The sequence below is a fragment of the Pleurodeles waltl genome, chromosome 2_2 (genome assembly GCF_031143425.1).
Source record: "Pleurodeles waltl isolate 20211129_DDA chromosome 2_2, aPleWal1.hap1.20221129, whole genome shotgun sequence".
NCBI classification, from domain to species: Eukaryota; Metazoa; Chordata; class Amphibia; order Caudata; family Salamandridae; genus Pleurodeles; species Pleurodeles waltl.
The window spans coordinates 723,031,214-723,051,121 of NC_090439.1; the positions used below are offsets into that span (position 1 = coordinate 723,031,214).

The 19,908-nt window shown below is 42.8% G+C and overlaps 1 protein-coding gene across 2 annotated transcripts in view; it reads left to right on the plus strand.

Annotated features, from left to right (window-relative positions):
• C2_2H8orf34 (chromosome 2_2 C8orf34 homolog) overlaps positions 1-19,908 on the plus strand; it is a 1,039,122-nt gene that overhangs the window by 718,252 nt on the left and 300,962 nt on the right. For both annotated transcript variants that reach the window (XM_069220300.1, XM_069220301.1), the window contains exon 11: positions 17,239-17,359. In XM_069220300.1, the coding sequence (XP_069076401.1) occupies positions 17,239-17,359 (121 nt within the window). The remainder of the gene's footprint in view (positions 1-17,238; positions 17,360-19,908) is intronic.

Here is a 19,908-nt window from a genome sequence, read left to right on the forward strand (position 1 = left end):
ATTTTAGAGCATGCAGGAGGGCAGTAGCACATGGACCCACTCTTACTCCGTTCAATTAAATTAAAAAAGCAGTAAAATTCTTAAATTTGGAGAAAAAAATATATTTTGGAATGTGAACTTGTGGCTGTCACTTATAGGGCTTCTTTATGTTCCAGTCAAGCATGCCAGAAATTGGGCTGCCATAGTAGATTGCCATGGCCACTCAGACGGGGATTTGCTTTTCAATTTTGAAAATGCTTTAAAAATCTTTATGTTGATTCTGATAGAGTTCTGGAAAACAGTGATTCAAGCCTTGATTATGTTAAAACGTGCCTTTAGGAACTGGGGAGCTCAATTGGCCTGATGTCCTCGCTTCAGGTGGTCCATACTGAGGCTCCAAGTTAGATCCTGAACCTTCTCAGGCTAACCTCCTCCTTAACATCACTGGATATCCCGTCTGCCAAAATCTAAATCCCAGTATATCCTATGGGATTTAGAATCCAGGAGACAGGGTATCTGTCACCATCGCCAATATATAAATCAGGCTCTATGTATGGTCAGTAGAACTTTAATGGATGCCTTCTGTCTGAGGAATATGGCAGGACTGCAGAGTGGTGTGACTGTGTACTGCAGACTAGCAGCATAACCTCTCTTAGAGGTTTTTTCAGGCCCAGAGCACAGTCGTCATCTGCCAAAGGCCAGTGATTGACACCTCTTCTGGTTATGCCATGAAGCCTGGAGAGGCACATTCTCAAGGAAAGGTGTGAGAAGACAGTGGTGAAGCTGCTGTGGTTTTATGCCCATGCTGGATGAATGTGGGCCGGGGAATTGAATATGGAAACTTGACATTGGGCATTTAAGGCATAGACATCCATCTTATGGAATAAAGTTGCTCTGAGGATGCCGCCCAGCATCCAGGAAAATAATTTATTTTCTCTCTGAGGTCTCCCACTTCAAAGGATATTCTGTTGAGTAAGTTAGCCAAAGGTCCGTTCCCATCCCAGGGAGAGGCTTTGATTATTGAGACACTGAGAGCCTTACAAAGCACTTCTACAGAGTGGACACTTGAGGAATTTAGAGGTAGGATAGGTAAAAAGGAGATTGATGTGGTTCTCTTGAACAACAAATTAGTGTCTGCTGAAAAATCAGTGCAGGCCTGCGGAGAGAGATTAAACAAAATAGCAGGAGCCGAAGGTTGTGCCTAAACCACAGTAGCCATTGTGGAAAACCAAAGTTGAAAATGTTGTGAGAGCTTCAAAGATCGGCATGCTGGGAATGCCCTCAGCCTTTATTATGGAAGCTTTCCTGGCAGACGTTCAAATCTTTTATTGAGAATGAGATTTTGGAGGGGGCTCTGGAGCCATGGGTGCAGGGTTTGCAGTTGTTGTGGCTTCTATGAAAGGCACTGCAAGCTTCACTGCTGGTTCTGGCACTATTATACCATAAGGTGGGTACTAGAGCAATGGCAAAGTTGAGAAACTTGATCTGTAAAGGAAGAAGGAGCTCATGTCTTTCCAAACTTCACTCGTGGTACCTTACTAAGGAGACAAACAATGTAGATGGTGAACAAAGTATTAATCACCCAGGGCGTGGAACAATCTCTATGGCACTGGGCACATTTGCAGGTGTTTGTAAAGGGAAATATTATATGTTTTCCAATCAAACATCTGTGCAGGACTACCAAAGTCAGAGAAGAAGGTCTGTGGGCTTGGAAAAATCTCTGATACAAAAGCATGCCACTGGAGAGGGGCTGCTTTTGAACTGGCTCTGGTTCAACTGCATGTGATGTCCCGTGGTATGCTGGAGCAGTCCTAGACAGTCTTGATTACTTTAAAGTTTATCTTACATTAGGTATATGATGTTGGTACATGGCCCCTCTCTTCCCTCCATCTCTCCCTCCGTCATGTCCCCTATTCCATTTTCCTACATATCACTGCTTCACAAAGTATCAGCGAATAGGTTTCTGTTCTTTAATCGGAGTTCTTATAATTATTAAAAACAGATTTTGTGCTTGTGTCATCAATGGCAGCTCAACATGTCCACTGTATGATGACTGAGAGTTGTTACTGATGTTCTCAACACAATTTAATTGTTACTATCTCAGATGAAAAGCATTTAATTCTAAAGTGCCAGCCTATTGGACAAGACATATTTGAATAATGTGTCAGCCATTTTATGCTAATGGGGGGTAGCTGCCACCCAACATATGCAACGTTGATTAAATCAATGCAGCTGGTGCCCTAAACTAGTTACCATTAACAGAAAGCAGGAAGATTAGGCCGGATAAACATGAGGCCTTGTATTGAAACATGCAATACTCTTCGAACCATTTGCAAAGTTTATTTTTATTAAGCCTGAAGGGCATTGCAACATAACACCATTATTAAGGTGCGTCTGTTTCCTCGCACAGCCCATTCAATCTCCACAAATGTTCCACCTTCGAACCTCATTGCACTTGACTTCAGATTCCACACCTGGAACCTGATGTCTTCCCTTACACATATCAACCCACAACACATCCTCCCCTTTTCCCTTTAATTGAAATGCAATTTATTAAATGAAATGCTCTATAACATGGAACGAAAAGCAAATAATTAAAATTAATTTGTCTATTAATTACTGAGACTAGGTATAAATTGAAATAACTTCTATGCATTACTGTGTACATAGTCCCTCAACCATATAGGTGGTTTATGGATTGTTTTCACCAACACCTTCTCACCCAGGTTTTCTTCACACTAGGACACACACAGGTATCCTGTCCACCTTAGCCTTAGAAACACAACATGATTGTCAACAGTATTCTCTACTAACTCTCCTTCCTTGTCTTCCTCTATTCTAGGCGGCACTCTAGCCAACACCTGAGTACTCAAATCCCGTCCTCTTTTATCCTAACTTCAAATGAATCCCTTATTATCACCCCACACATCAGACCCGGGTACATCATCACCTCCAATTCCTTTCCATACGTCACTCAATTCAACAGGTTCATTATGATGGAAGGTGATACTCATTATGATGAAAGGTGATACTCCTCTAACTTCATTATTAGTGACTTTGTAAGCCCAAATCATCTTACCCAACTGAAATTTCTAATCCTCCAATTGTATTACACCTTTGATAACCTGACTGAATCTTTCCACCATAACATTACCGGCAGGATTGTACAAGGAAGTGTTTTTGTGGTTTACTCCAATACGCTGAAAATACAATTTGGCTTTCTGTGAGCAGAACTGCACCCCATTGTCACTCAAAATATAAGGTGGAATACCTTCAGAGATGAAAACCTGGTCCATGAAATCTAGTAATGCTTCAATATCAGCTCTGTCCACTATTCTCGCTACATGCCATCGAGAAAATAAATCAATGAGTACCAACACAAATCTTTGAGGACTACCAAATGGTCCTATAATGTTGATAGCCACGGACTCCCAAGGATATTTTGGAATCAAACACTCACTCATAGGAGGTCTCAGAATTTGCAAAGATTTGTCCGCTGTCAGAATTGGGACACTCTCTCATGAATCTTTCCATGACTGGGTCTATACCAGGCCACCAAAATTATGTTTTTACAGTAGATTTGGTTCTGGAGATCCCAAAGTGTCCTTTGTGTGCTAATCCAAAAACTAACTCTCGCAAACTCTCTGGTGGAATTACCCTTTGTCCTCTCAATATTGTCATTCTCTAAGTACAAGTTGTTTCTCACCTCCCAGAACGGCTTAACAGTACAAGTCAAACTGCTCTTTCTTGGCCACCCCGTAGTCAAATACATGTTTACAGATTGCACAACTCCCTCCATTTAGTACACCTTTTTCCATTCTTCAGCTTTGACAGTGATTTTCTCACTGTCATTAATCAAAGCCATCTGATACTCATTCCATTTATCAGTTTCACATTATTCCAACTCTGCAGGCATTCTGGACAAAAAATCAGCAACTACATTGTCTTTGCCAGGAACATACACTACTTTGTACTGATAATCTTGCATGCACATGGACAATCGTGCTGATCTGGCAAAGGCATTCACAGTCCCTTCAGTTGTCAAGAACTTCACCATATGCTTGTGATCACAATAGATGGTACATGGTTTCCCCCATACCAGGGTTCTGAAATGGTTTAAGGCCATGCACATGCTAAAGTTTCACGTTCAGTGATAGGATATTTTTCTTCTGCAGGCAACAAGGATCTGGATGCATAAGCAATTATGATCTCTTTGTTTTATTCACCTAACTGAGTTAAAACAGCCCCCAATCCTCTGCTGCTTGCATCCGTCATAACAATACACACTGTATTTGGATCAAAACATTTCAAAGCAGCTGCATTAGCAATATTCATTTGAATCATTTGGAACTCATTCTCGCATTGTAATGACCAACTAAATTTACTCTTGCCCTCAAGGAAATGTTTTATGTGGTAAAATGTTTTGGAAAATTTGGGAATCTATTTCACACTGTATTCCACTATGCCTAAGAAAGACCTAACATTCTGTTTGGTAGCTGGTGGAGGTGCATCTACTATTGTACTAATCAAGGAAGGTTTTGGTTTTATGGTCATCAAATTTGCATTTAGAAAATTCCACTGTGAACCCTCAGGATTCCAATGTGCTTAAAATCTTCAGTAACCTATTATCATGTTCTTCTCTGGTACATCCAAAAATCAAAATGTCATCCTGAAAGAATTTCACAGCTGTTTTCTTACCAAACAATTGGAACATTAGTCTCTGAAAAATAGCAAACCAAACAGCATACACTTGAATTGAAAACATCCTATTGGTGTAACAAATGATGTGAACTTCCTTGATTCATGGTCCAAAGAATTTTGGTGGTACGTGGAACTATTTGGCACCTCTAACACATTACCATTTCATTCATTATTGGTAATGGAAATTGGTCCACTAATATATTATTGTTGAGATGACATAGATCCATGCACAATCTGATCATACAATTACTTTTTCTTGCGATGACCAAAAGAGATGCCCAATCAGATGCTTCAATAGGTTCTATAACTTCAGAAACAACTCATTTTTAAGTTCCTTTGAAACGTCATCTCTGACCATAAAAGGAATGTTTCTTATTTTGTGGATTTTAGGTATGGCCCCATTCTTCAAAACCTTTTGTGTTTAAATACTTTCACATTACCCAGATTGTCACTAAAGACCTTTGGAAATGTTTTTAACAATTCATTCCCCATATTTGTTCCTTCATCAGCCGCTAAAATCTGTTCTTTGCTATTAGGATCAAAAACTATGTGTAAATTACCTTGTTCATGCCAACCCAGTACCGGAGGTCCATTTTTAGCCACATATAATTTGCCCATAGTTTTCCTATTGTTAAATGTAAAAGTGAACCATCTAAATCCAAGCATGTCAATATGCTCTCCACTGTAACCTTGCGGTTTGATATCTGATTTCAGTAGTTTTTCGCCAACATTCATCACAAATTTGTTCCTCCAAAGTTCCTCATTGAAGGGTTCTCCACACTGATGATAGCATATGGGCATCCTGAATCTGCATAAATCTTTAAAGGTACCCCCCAATTGTCATGCAACATTCTGGTTTCGTTTTGAGTATTTTATCATTGACACGCTACCCAAAACTATCATTCCGACTGGCCAACAGTTCTGCAACTGCTGCAACTTTGTTTAATAGCTGGCAGTTTTTACTAAAAGCCAGATGCTCTTTGCTGTTGCACCTGTAACAATTGGGTTGCTCTCTGTATTTTGCACTCTTCGTTACATTTTTGATTGGTTTACTTTTCTTCTGTATCTTGCTGACTATTTCATTCTTTTTCGCTTCTGTTTTAAATGCTCCAGAACACCTACTTGATAACTCCACCTTGCAACAATTGCCAAAACATAATTTAACTCAGAATCTCTTTTTACCCATAGGAGTTCCTGAATTGCCAGATTATTTGCATGCATAACCACTTGATCTCGTATGAGGCCATCATGCAAAGTACTAAATTTGCAGTCCAATGTAAATTTCTTGAGGTTTGCCACATATTCATCCACATTTTCATTCTTTTGCTGTTTCCTTTGGAAAAACATATCTAGTTATACCTCTACAAACCTTCAGTGTATAGTAATTATCCTAATCTATACTGGTTGCATCAAAGACATTTACATCTCCCACTACCGCCTTCTTGGTAATTTGAGAATAAACTTTGAGTCCCAAAAGGCCCAAGGAATGTAATAAAATCATTTTCTTCTTCTCAGCTGACATGTTGGGCTTCTCATCAATTGCAAGTATAAAATTTAAAAAATAATTCTTCCACTCCAACCATTTTAATAACGGTTCACTTCCTGATGATCAAAAAGGTGCCTGTTCCTTCTCCACAAATGTTCCACCCTCGAATCCTCATTCCACATGGCCTCAGGTTCCGCACCTGCAACCTCATGTCATCCCTTACACATATCAACCCACAACACCTTACTCCATGTAAAGCCTGAACGCTGACCTCAAATGCTGCATAAGCATTCTGAAGAGGAAGGGGAAACAACACCCACTACCAAAAAGGTTGTCTTCTCCTAAGTTGTGCTTGAGATATGCAGAGTGGGATTCTCTTAGTCTCAGTGAAATGTGGAGTGGTGTGAGGGACCCAGTGGAGGGGGGCACAAAAACCCCATCTCGGTGAACAAACTGACCACTACTGCCCTCAAAGACTTTGAAAAACGGTTTTAAAATTGACATCTAAGCAGTATAACTCTCCATCCTGACCTTCGGAATTAGTTCATGTAATCTTCACCAGGAAAATCCTGCCAGTGAAAACATTCCTCTCATCCTTCACCGCAAGTAAATGTTGTGGACTGAGGGCCATCAAATTGCCAAAAAGTGTAGACCCCAAGGGTATATTAGATATTTTTGACAGATAGCTAATATAATTGCATTGGCTCCTCAGTGTTTGAAGAGAACTGTAAATGTAGTGGTTGGTGGTATGACCGTTCCAAGAATACCAAATATTTTTTAATTAGTTTCATTGGACATGGGTAAGCAGGTTCTTCCATTCCAATGATTTATTTATCAGTTTATCTGAGCTGTAGAGTGCAAGCCTGTAACTCTGCAGCTATATTAGAACACTATTTTATGATGCTTGAATCCTAATGTTGTTAAACTCTTTTGGTAGTTTGTGTAAGGTGTATCATTAGTTTGCATATTTACTTCTCGCATTCAAGCCCATATTAAATATGACCTTCATATCATTTAATTGCTATGGTTTTTACTATGAAGCTTTACATAAGTTTCTTACAGATGCCCTCAGTGCTGTTTTTTATTTCCTTGAAAGACAGTCATTTCCACTTATTTCTTCCTTTCTTTACTTCTGTCTTTTCTTCCTCTTCTTTATTTCCTTATGTCTTTAACATTGATATATATGTGTGTGTGTGTATATATATATTAATCCTATGATTTATTATCACTTTATATTCAATTGCTATATGTACTGCTCTTCCTATGAAGAGTTGTATTTTTTCTTCAATTAAAAATCTATTTAAACTGAAACATTTTTCCTCCTTTAGGCTTTGGTATACGAGAATGAAGACATCAAATCTACAAACAATGTATTAATATTCGTGCCATCATTATTATTATAATTATTATTATTATTAGCCTTCAGGGCCCTGTCTCAGAATTGTTCATTTGAGATTTTCCTGATGGATTGTAAAATTGCATTTGGTGTGAATGTATTTGGAGAAGATAGTTTGCAGGTGCCTTGGGAATCGGGGGCATCATCAACACTCCTTTGCCCCCTGACTTACCTTGCGCACTATCCAGCAAATGGGAGGTATGTTACTCCACTACAAGTTATTACACATTATTTTAGGCACGAAAGATAAACTTTTAGAAGAATAATCCAATTGTGTTAAAGTCTATGGTGACCTTTGAGCTTCAGGTAGCAGTTGTGTCAAGGTGTAGAAGAGGACGTGGCTGACAGTGAAGAGTGCCAAAGATTACACTGAGGTGGGATGTGCAAGAGCTCTCTGAGCACAGTAAGCACAGTAATGAGTGGTGGGGGCAGAGGGGCAGTATTGAAAGAGGAAAGTGTCTTTAGGGGGGAGGCAGCGCCTCTGGTGTGCTCTTGACCTTCTTCCCAACACAAAGAAACCAGGTATGCAACTTCACAGACTTTACAGACTTTAGATACTTGTGCATTTGTTGCACTTATTTGCCCAGTAACCAGAACAACAACCAGTGCACCTGTGCCCTCCGCACCCCCAGCCTGCTGCAGCAGCTAAAGAGGAGAGTGACACTGATGGGGGTGAGGTTGCACCTCTGGTGTGCTTGTGACCCCTTCTCAGTGTAAAGGAGCAAAGTAAAGCACCTGCCAGGTGGGTGGTGCTTGAAGGCTGCAGGTTCCTGAATGAACTCAGCATTACAAGGGCTCTCATCAGAAGGGAATCCCCGCTCCCCACATCCCTCCAGTAACCTTATCCAAGCTTCAAGCCCAAGTAACAAGCAACAAGTTGACGTTGTGAAATGGTATGCTCAAGCCCCTCGAGAAGAGGAGAGGTGGTGCCAAGGAGCAGGGCCAGACAACTGGTCCAAAGCTGGGTCAACTTGCAGCCCTGGAGGTCGGCTGCGCAGCCAGTCTCCACTATATGCGGTGATCATTTCTCAGCACCACCCTTAGTCCCCCCCTTCTCCGTGGACATTGCAAATCGACATAAGCTCTGCATAATGTATCCAAGACATGAGATCCGGCAGGACAAGGGACAATGTGCTAGCTCCTGACAAAAGGAGGCAGGAAGCAGCAATAAGATAAACAGCACCAACAAACTAACTGCGTGATTTCAGAGAACCTCTTTTTAGATAACAGTGATCTGGTCGTGGAAAGGATCACAACCACATCAGAGAATTTGCAGGATGGCCACATAGTGGAAAATGGCCAAAGATTGGAAGGGACTGAAGGATGGACTGCTCAGCATAAAACACTAAAGATATCATATTTTTTTTAAGTCGCTAAGCAGCGAAGGTGGTGAGCCCTGGTGAGGGGAAGTAATAGCCAGCTTGTGGGGAAGGATATAAAACCCTGACACCAATGATAATGATCTTAAAAACGATTGTTTCATAGCTGGGCTTCAGAGAGCGATCTGCCAGGGGCAAGACAAGGTAATATCATTCCACCTGAACATGCAGGAGCTCAATATTCCCCCATGTTGTCTTCAGTATGAGACTAAAACCACCAGTTTGTGTTTCATCCCTTCCCAGTGTTTAAAGCCAGCTGCGCTGAGGAGCTGGTTCTGCTGGAAGAGATCAATAGCATTGGTGCAGGTAGCCCCCGCCGCATGCCGACACAGGAGGGTGGGTGCGCAACCACCCTCCTGCCCGGATGACACCCCAGCATATAGTGGGGGCCTACAGACTACAACTGACCCCATCAATATGTAGGCGATGATCTTGAACTCAATGCAATCGACAGTCATGGCCCTCAGACATCATGCAAACAAGATGAATATCTTTGTGGACGTATTCATTTTTTTGGCAGTCTTCATCTCTGGAATTGATGAAAAAATGGAAAATTCAATGCTCAGATTACTAGGGTCCAAGCGATTCACTAGAAGGACTTCACCATATCTTATTGTAAAGAGGTGGTCGATAAGATGACAGTGATAATGGAAGTTATTCTGGAGGAGGTCAAAAGTAGCCTCGGTTTAGGAAGTGTTAATGTAAAGCCTTTATTAACCACTGGACTGGCCAAATACATTGATAATAGTCTACCTTCAAACTGGATTGAGTGGGGCAGAAGAATCAATCACCCTGTAGCTCCCGTAGACACTGTGGGTGCTGGAGTAGGCCTTAGAGAAGCTTCTATTATGCAGAGGGAAGAGCCTAGCCTGCCCTGGGATGTGACATGCACATCAAGCCTGCATCAGGATGTGATTACCGCCTCAACTCAACTGTCAAAAGTGAGCGGAAGCGTGCAAGGAACGACAGGAATAAAGCCTACCCCAGACCCCATATCAGTAAATCTAACCCAGACACACAAGAGAGAAGAGGTCGAGGTGGAGACCCCCTCAGAGGATATTCCTTGGTCATTTGAAACTGCCAGCCACCAAGGGGCTGGACGCTGGACGTACCCCCGCAGCAAAGGAGACCCTGCACTGCAACAAGGGTGTTACTAAGCCCATCAAACCAGCTCAAGAAATGAAGGTGGCCATGCTCGGGTATTAGTGGATTCCTTGCAAGAAAAGGAGGCCCTCAAGGATGGCAGCCCGGTCAGAGCTCTGAAGGATGAGGCAAGTCAAACCTCAGTGATCGAAGATCAGGAATCCCCTGAGATCTGGTCATCATCAGCTATGGATATGGCCATTGGTACTGGAATGGGGGCACCCAGCAGGCAAATAGCCATCCTGGGTGAAGCACATTGAAGCACACCATAGTCCACCCGTGTTAATGGGAGCGCCATTCGGCAAGTTAAGCCTGATTAACATTAGCTTCATGTCAATAGTTGGTAGTGACCTGGGCTTTCAGCTCCTATTAATCCCCATATTTAAATCCAGGGGCCCACAGGACATACTCAACCGAATAAATGTTTTAAAACTAATAAAAGCGCTATGCCAGTAGCTTTTTACCAGCCAGGGGAAGACAGTCCTCAGACCCCACGCTTGTCATGTTTTCTGCCCCAAACCTCTCCACCGAGGTTTTGGGAAGGAGAAAGTTGCCGTAAACAAAAAAAAACTGTAAACTTTGCACTTGTATAGCGCACTACTCACCCGTTAGGGTCTCAAGGCGCTGTACTCATACCGCTATGGAACCCCTCCTGGCTTTTCCCTGTGAGGTGCCCACTCCTGGGCACCCCCAGGGTTATACCAGGCATCCAAGCGCTGTTGGGGCCGTTGTGGAGATTAAGCAAGCTATTGCCCAGAGTTGCAGAGTGGGACCCATTAATTAGATTAGGCACTGAGGCGAGAATTATCTGGTCCAAGGGAATTGAGCCCAAGACCTGCCGAAGTGGGACTTGAACACTGGTCTTGAGCCAGATCTCTCCTTCAGGGTCTGCCGCTCTAACCATTGTGCCACACTTCTCCACTGTGCCACACTTCTCCACTGATGTCACGGGGCATCAAGGTGATAGCCTTGGATCAGTACACCCATCTGCTAATAGAGCAGTGGCACCCTGCTAAGATTGCAGACACTACTATATCCATAATAAAAGGTGCCACAGGTGCTATCGTTCCACTGAGCATCCTGTAGATGCATTAAAGCTCCATAACATAACAATTCAAATAATCAACAGAGACGAGCAGCTTGGGCAGTGAAGAATTACAACACAATATGCACTGGACAACGGCTGGAGTTGGCTGCTGGTAACCCTATTTAACACAGTAACCAATGCGGCATTCAGTGCACATTGAATTGCGGCACAGCCGGTCGCCTCCGAATGGGACAGCCTAATCATCTGCTCCTGGAATATGGGGGGGACCTACAGACAAAAGCTGAAGACCCCACTGGTATAGACATTCTGAGTACATTTGATATAATAATAGTACAGGAAACCTTAGTTTAAGTCTGTGTCCCATTCATAGGATTCATAGAACATAGCAAGCTTTACAGAAGAGCAACCCCTTCGGCAGAGCAACTCCAATTTGTCGGAAAAGATCACAGATCTTAACATAGACAAACCCTGGCTCCTGTCCCTGCATTTTGATAGTTGGGCTAAGCATTTACGCAAGCTTATGGTAATTGTGAACGTGCACATCAATCCCAAGAAGAAAGCTGCACTGCAGACAAGTTTGTCTCACATATGTTTCAGCTGAAAAATATGTTCTGTCCATCATAGTGGCTAGTCTCAGGGGACTTTAACCTTAATTTGTTCTGCCGTCCGATTGAGGAACAAGCAGAGATAATTGGGCCCCTTCCTTATCAGAACATGCCACACTATAATCTTCAGAACAAGATTGGAGAAAAGCTAGCAAAAGCATGCAAGTTTGTTGGCCTTATTGCTCTTAATGGCCCCAAGCTAGGTGGACCAGGGCACCTGGCAAGTCTGTCCCATACCTGGATTACACGTTGGTGAGCCTCCCACAGTTTGACCACATGGGGGAATTTAAAATAACCCACCACCAAGAGAGTGACCATCATCCATAGGTAACCCTGCACAAATACGAGGCAGTAACAGCTTTGCTGGGAGATGTCAGGACTGACAACCTAAACTGTCTGAAGTAGAACTCCAGTTCAATCAAGGACCAGGCCGAGGAAGCCGCGGGCCACCTTGAGTCTATAGCCATAGCAGATACCAACCAGACATCACTCTGGGAAACCTTTACAAAAACCTTGACAAATAAGTGCCCCGGCTGAGGTGCAAACAAGGGAGCCCTGCTTGGGCACCGTAAGACAATTGCCCTTCCAAAGCCTATTCGCCTGAGAAGAGCAAAAGTACGCAGAATACTCAGGCAATTGTGGCGATCCCCGAGGATGGAGATTTATTAGAGGCTATGTGGAAAGAGAGGAGAGTCCTGAAAACGGAGATTTAGGCTTTGAAAAGATCTAAGCAAGAAGTTCTGTGAGCCCAATTGTTGCATGCCTCAAAGACAAGCTACTCAAAGAAGTTCTAGACTCTGATCAATAGCACTGAGAAAGGCCCTAGGGCAGCTCACAATGCAAATGATGGAACATGGCCCTCTCGGAGGGTCACCCCAAACCTTTTGCCCCCTGTGCTGTCTCCCTAAAGCATGTAACATTGGCTCATACCCATTTGGTGAGTTGAATTAACCTATAAGTCCCAGGTAAAGTGCACTGTATGTGTATGTGTAAATGAAATGCTTCCAGTGGGCATGCAGCACTGATTGTGCCACTCAAATAAGAGGCCCCATAATCATGTCTCTGGCCTGGCATTGCAAGGCCTGTGTGTGCAGTTCACTGCACACTGCCTGTGTGTGAAGTTTTACTGCCACTTCGACTTGGCATTTAAAACTGCTTGCCAAGCATTAAACTCCAATTTCATTACATGCAAGTCACTCCTACGGTAGACCCTGGATAGCCTACAGGGCAGGGTGGTATGTAAGTAAAAGGCAGGATATGTATTTGTAAGTTTTGTATGTCCTAGTAGTGAAAAACACTCTAAGTCATTTTTAACTATTGTGAAGCCTACTCCCCTCACAGGCCAGTATTAGAGATTCCCTTATATACTTTTAAGTGATAAGTTCTGATCTAAAAGGAGTGGCACTGTCATGTTTGGTATGGTTTGAATGGTAGTAAAAATTCCTGCTTACTGGTGAAGTTGGATTTAACATTACTATTTTAGAAATGCCACTTTTAGAAACTAGGCATTTCTCTGCACTTACTGCTCTTTGTGCCTAGCATGCTGTCTCCTGCTGCTCCCTGACTCTGCTGGAAGGACTTTGCCTTTCCCCACAAGTGATCTCCAAGGGCTTGGACTGAGCTTGCCTCCTGTTAAGAAGTCTCAGGACCATCAAAGTCTTCTCCAGAGGGAGAAAATCTACTGCGCAGGATAACCAATGCGACGCCTGCAAAAATTAATGCATTGTCTGCAGAATGGATGCAACGCCTATCTCGTCACTGGAAAATAACCTCAGCGACTCCCAAATTGAGGCAGCACCTGATTCATCTTCGCAACGTATTTTGGATTTTCCGTGCATCGTCCCTGGATGTCAAAATATCCTCGCACTGCAGTAAGGAGCCATGGCTGTGCACCCGGAAACTGACGCATCACCTTGCCCACAAAGAGACAATCAATGCATCACCTCCGCTGTGGCAGAAAAATCTATGTATTGCTTTACTTTCAGATGCATCAACTCCTCTGGGTCTTTATTTTTTACGCATCCCTGTTACTTTGTGCTAAAAATATAGATCCATTGATTCCTAGGGATTAAGACTTACCTAAAATTCTAAAAAGTGTTATCTTGACTTGTGCATATTAGATTCTTGTCATTTTGGTCTTATTTTATTCAAATAAATATTATCTATGTTTCTAAACTGGTGTGGAATACATTTTGTACACATTGCCTCCTAAGTTAAGCCTGCATGTTCTGTAAGCTACTCCCAAATTGAGGCAGCACCTGATTCATCTTCGCAACGTATTTTGGATTTTCCGTGCATCGTCCCTGGATGTCAAAATATCCTCGCACTGCAGTAAGGAGCCATGGCTGTGCACCCGGAAACTGACGCATCACCTTGCCCACAAAGAGACAATCAATGCATCACCTCCGCTGTGGCAGAAAAATCTATGTATTGCTTTACTTTCAGATGCATCAACTCCTCTGGGTCTTTATTTTTTACGCATCCCTGTTACTTTGTGCTAAAAATATAGATCCATTGATTCCTAGGGATTAAGACTTACCTAAAATTCTAAAAAGTGTTATCTTGACTTGTGCATATTAGATTCTTGTCATTTTGGTCTTATTTTATTCAAATAAATATTATCTATGTTTCTAAACTGGTGTGGAATACATTTTGTACACATTGCCTCCTAAGTTAAGCCTGCATGTTCTGTAAGCTACCGGAGAGTGAGCACACAATAATTTAGGTTGTGGTGTAACTTACCCTGACTAGGATTGTGCGCTGTACTTGGACAAGGTGCATACCTCTGTCAACTAGAGACCCAATTTCTAGCAGCAAACATCAGTGAGGCTACTTGAATTGAGAACCTGAAGTCTCACTTAAAGAGAAGCATTCATGATGCACCCTTCTTGAAACGGCATTAGGGGGAAGACTGGACCGCCAATATCCAGGGCCAATTAGCATATACACCTACAGAAATAACCAGGATCATCAAAATGTCTTAGGCTGATTGTGCCCCTGGCCTAAATGGTATCCTGCAAGCAATTTTTAAGCACTCCACCACATGGTGGGCAAGTTTCCTGGCCAAGATGTTCAACACCATTCTGGTGGAAGGAGTTGCCCCAAAAAGCTGGAAAGGTTTGATCATCCATCCCATCTTCAAGGGAGGTCTTGTTTAATGTCCATGTAACTATCATGTAATTGTGCTGCTTGTAGTAGACCTTGAGTATTTTTCCACTCTGCTGCTATAAGAGTAAGAAGCATGGGCATCAGACAAAAGGAGACTCCCACTAAACCAGACCGGTTCTCAAAGCACTAAGGTACATTAACCATCCTCATGGCAGCAGGTCTTATCCTTAGCAGAGCAAAAACCACTTGCACACTGCTCTATATGTGCTTTGTCGACTTTAAGGTGACTATTGGCAAAACTCCACAGTGGGAAATCCCGCGGGACCTACTAAGTGCGATTAGGCTGCTGTTTTAAGATCGAGATTGGGGATGGACCCATTTGTCAATCAGGCTACAAAAAGGGTGTGTTTTAGCCCCCCTTCTTTTCAATGTATTCATCGCAGATTTCTCCATGATGTTAGACAGAGAGACATCCCATGCCCCATCCCATGGGGGTCACCCAGTGTCAAACATCCTGTATGCAGATGACCTGCTTAGCAACACCAATATAGGCCTGCAGAGATTGTTGGACTGCCTGGGACATACCGGATAACAGGCTGGAGATAAACCGTAAGAAGATGAAAGTCATCTCGCTTATTTGCCGCATTTTAAATCAATGCAAATGGCATCTTAGTGGAGCACTGATCAACGAGACCTGTGAATATGTATATTTAGGTGTCAATATAGACTCAAGGGGCTCGTTCGCCCCCTCACAGGGAGGCTATCAAGGGGAGAGTGCAGTCCCTCATCTGTGCATTCTCAACATTGGCCAAAATGCTTTGGGGACACAACCTCCAGCCATTGGCTGCAGTAATTAAGGTGAAATTGATGCCAGCACTCAGTTATCAAGGGGAAATAATGATGGGTGCGGATGCCAGCCTTCTGGATAAACTTGTGAATAAGCAAGTATTCCAGCTACCAAGATGTGCATTGGCCATCCAAGTTAGGCTGGAGTATTCTTTGACAAAGCAGTCCCTGGACAGGCCTGAAACATTTGTTAAATGCTGCTTCAAACTGAGATCAGATCCTGAGGGGGCACTGTACAGGCTGGTCTGGTCGCAACTTAATCGTCAAAGAGGGAACGAAGAATACAAAAAGTATCTTAGAGGAAGAATAGACAAGCCTACCCTGGGTAGCCTATGGAGCTAAAACCTGACCTGCAAAGCATTCAGAAGGGCAGTAAACAAATCCATCAAGTTGCAAAGCCGACTGGAAGTCAAGGGAGAGGCGGCCAAATGGCCACATAGATGGCTGGTGCTGAAATCATATGGTAATCAAAAAAGAGCTCCCCTTGTATGAGGCCACCTACTCCGTTAAGATCAAGCAGAAACTACTTTCACTGAGACTATGTGATCTTCTGACTCTGGATTTCATCCTGCGATGGAAAGGAAAAGGCCTAAGGGGGACCGGAAATGTTGTTTATGTCACCAGACAGACAAAACCCTACAGAATATCATTTTCATTTGACCCGCACTAGTTCACCAGCGGAAAACCATGTTAAAAAGTGAATTTAATGCACTAGGGATTCAGTCCTCCAGGTAAGCAGTGATCGAGTCTTTAGCCTCAAGGAACACTATGTTCCATATCCGAATGGCACAATTCGTACATTCTTTTAAAGCCCTTGTCAAGTAAACCTATGACCCAGAAATGGGACAAAGAAGAAGGTCAGTAGTGACCTCAACAAGAAAACAAGAAACCATGGAATTTCCCATACTCATGACGGGCTGCAAAGGACAATCTGATCTTTTTGGCTTCCTATCCCCCCCACATAGGGTATCTCATTTTGTGTGTAATCTTGCACATAGCACACTACCTTATATCTGCGCATCGCCACTATGGGATGGAGGGAAGCATCAGGGCACATCGCTGCTGCATCTCACATTGGCTCTGGAGCATATGACAGAAGATCTGCACTATTTCACTTTATTTGTCAATGTACATGGAACTGTATTATGGATTGTCTATTTTTAAAATGCACCTATTTTATTCAGAGCAAGCACATCACATCAGCTATTGATTAATCATGATAGGAGTTTTGAGCTATTGCATCTTGCTTGACTTTATGAATGCGATTATATTACAAACCGATAGTCTGCAAAATCTGTCTTTTATCTAACCAATTCTGTGATATTAATGACATATTTTTAATACTGTTTCTTGCTTTTATTAACTAATAAATGATTATACTACTTCAAAAATTGTGTTACATGCCAAGATGTATGACTAAGTTCTGAACAACTCAAGACTTCATTTCCCTGACTACAAGAATAAAACTTCATGATTAGAGTTTTTATATTTTATTGTTTTAATTAATTCATTAATCAGTTGTTCTTTTGTGTTTTTATCTGCTGCAGCGTAAACCTGTGTGGGAGTCGGATGCCTTGTCTGTTAGAAACGGAGGCTCCCGAAATCAAAAGCTCCTGAAGGAGGCATTAACTGCAAAAGAGCTGCAGAGCATGGAGAAGCATCTAGCAGGTATGTGGCACTCAGATTTTCCTGCACTTTTCTTTCCCATCATGCTGATAATATTTGCTTCTTTTGAATGTGTGGGTTGTCTCCAGAATGGAGGCTCTAATGTTAATTGGCAATCAGTTCAAAAGCAAAAATGTGCCCTTGCTTGCTGCATTAAAATATTTAGTACTTTGTGAAACCGAACAACTTCAGTTATAAACCTAAGGTGAAGAGGAGGGCACCCAGTGCTGAAATGGCTACTGAAAGTATACGGTTTAACAGATAATAATGAACAGATAACAAACAAACAACCCTGGCAACATACTGAACAAAACAGACGAATTACAGTACTTGAAATGGAGAAAGAACTAAGGCAATATTAATATCACATACTCTTTTGAAGCGGACACAGATAGACTCATTTTTTGCTGGGTATGTAGGCAGAGGGGAGACACTGAAATATCTTATGAATGTGCCCAAAAGTAGGAAAGTTTAAGAGCTGATGGTAGACTGTGTAGATCAACAAGATAGAGGACAAATTATCCACAAGAGTCATTCTCATCTCTGAACCAAGCTCAATAATTAAGATCGAAATTTGTTATGAATACTGATGAACGTCAGCAGTAGATGTGTTGCACTAAAAGGGTTGAGATGATTTGACAGCAAACGATATGCGCTTAACAAGTGGTATTCCAACTCCCCATGATCTGATGATACGATGATACGTGGAACTCCCTTGTGCTGTTTTCTCTGGAGTCAATATTCTCAGAAGGGTTTAGGTAATCTAAGTTTGAGAAATGAGAGTGGACATTTGGAAAATAGGAATCAACATTCTAGTATGCATCCCACTCATTGTATAAAGAAAATGGTCAGGACACATCGCTAGGACTATGTAAAAAAGATGACAAGGCTGGCCTTGGCACATAGAGTGGGAATATATCTTACAGGGTGGCAAAATAATAATAGTTAGTTTTAATAATAATAATAATAGTTTTGTTTAAAGCAAAACATAGGCCCTCATTATGACCCTGGCGGATGGCGGTATTTTGGAGAAAAGTACTGCCAACAGGCTGGCAGTACCTTTCCCCAAAATATGACATTGTCGGTTTGGCTCAAGCCAAATCGCCAATGAACCACTTCGTCTGCAAGGGCGGTAACAGCCACCGGGCTGGAGACTTCAGCCAGGCGGCCATCACTGTCCCACCCGCGGGATTATGACCACACCTACCGCCATGGATTTTGTGGCTTCCGTACCGCCATGAAAACCATGGCGCTAGGCACTATCAGTGACAGGGAATTCCCTCCCTGTCATTGATAGGGGTCTTCCCCGCCCCCTCTGTCTCCCCCTCCCAACCCCCACGACATACATGCACTTGCACGCACCATAACACACGCATACACTCATACATCCATTCACACACACATCCACACTCACTTACATTCATACAAGCACCCACGCATTCACACAACACAACATACACGCATACTCACATCTACACATACCACACGCAACGCACACCCACTTTCACGCACACACATACACCCACACACACACCACCTAAACACCCCTCTCCCCTGTCAGAGCACCCAACTTACCTGATTTCAGGGGGTCCTCCAGCAGGAGACGGGACGGGGGGCTGCTGCCAGCAGCAGCATCCGCCAACAGAACACCACCAGGCCGTATCATGGGTCATACTACAGTCTGCAGCGGTCTACTGGCGTGGCGCTGCTGTTGGCAGCAGTGCCACTGTACCGCCGTCTGCCACCATAGCCGTTGCCGGAATTCCGCCATCCTTCTGGCGGAATTCCGGCTACGGTCATAATATGGCAGTTGGCTGGTAGCCACTGTCACCGTGGAGCTAGGCAGTTTTTACCATCAATGTCATAATGAGCGCAATAGTTTTCATGTTAACATGTTCATTGAATTAGTGAGTCACAGAGTCATTACTGCACCCCACAAACAAACTTTTTACCTGGAGAAATACCCATGAAACATAGATTGCATGTGGAACTTTATGTGGTACGCACCAAATTCTACATATTTTGCCGCATCATGCAAATAAAAAATAATCAGTATTTACCACACCTGGAAAATATCTCACCTCCTGGTGCTGGCATGAATTCGATGTAGTTAAATACCTTTTCGCCGTCAACCCCATTTGAAATCGAGATCCTTGTGCTGAAATGTGGAGAACATCTATTTATTTCTACACCTGCTGGAGAACAAACAAGGCCCAGCAGATATATACATAAGGGCATATTTATCAAATAATCAAGCAGCGCAGCAAGGGCAGCTAGGGAAAGGGCAGGAAAGCACTGTTCTTAACATTGTAGGGCACATTCTCGTCTTTTCCATAGCGCACCATGTGTTGGCTAGCGCCAACACAGGCACCCTTGCATCATTGTGCAAGTGTGCCTGTGTTGCAGGAATGATTGTTTTTGTGCAGGAAGGGGAACCTTTCCAGCACAAAAACAATCATCATGCATTTTCCTCTTACTATGTGCACTGCAGAAAGCAGCACACTTAGAAAGAGGAAGTAACTAGGAGAAATAAAGATTTTAGGCCTCGTTAC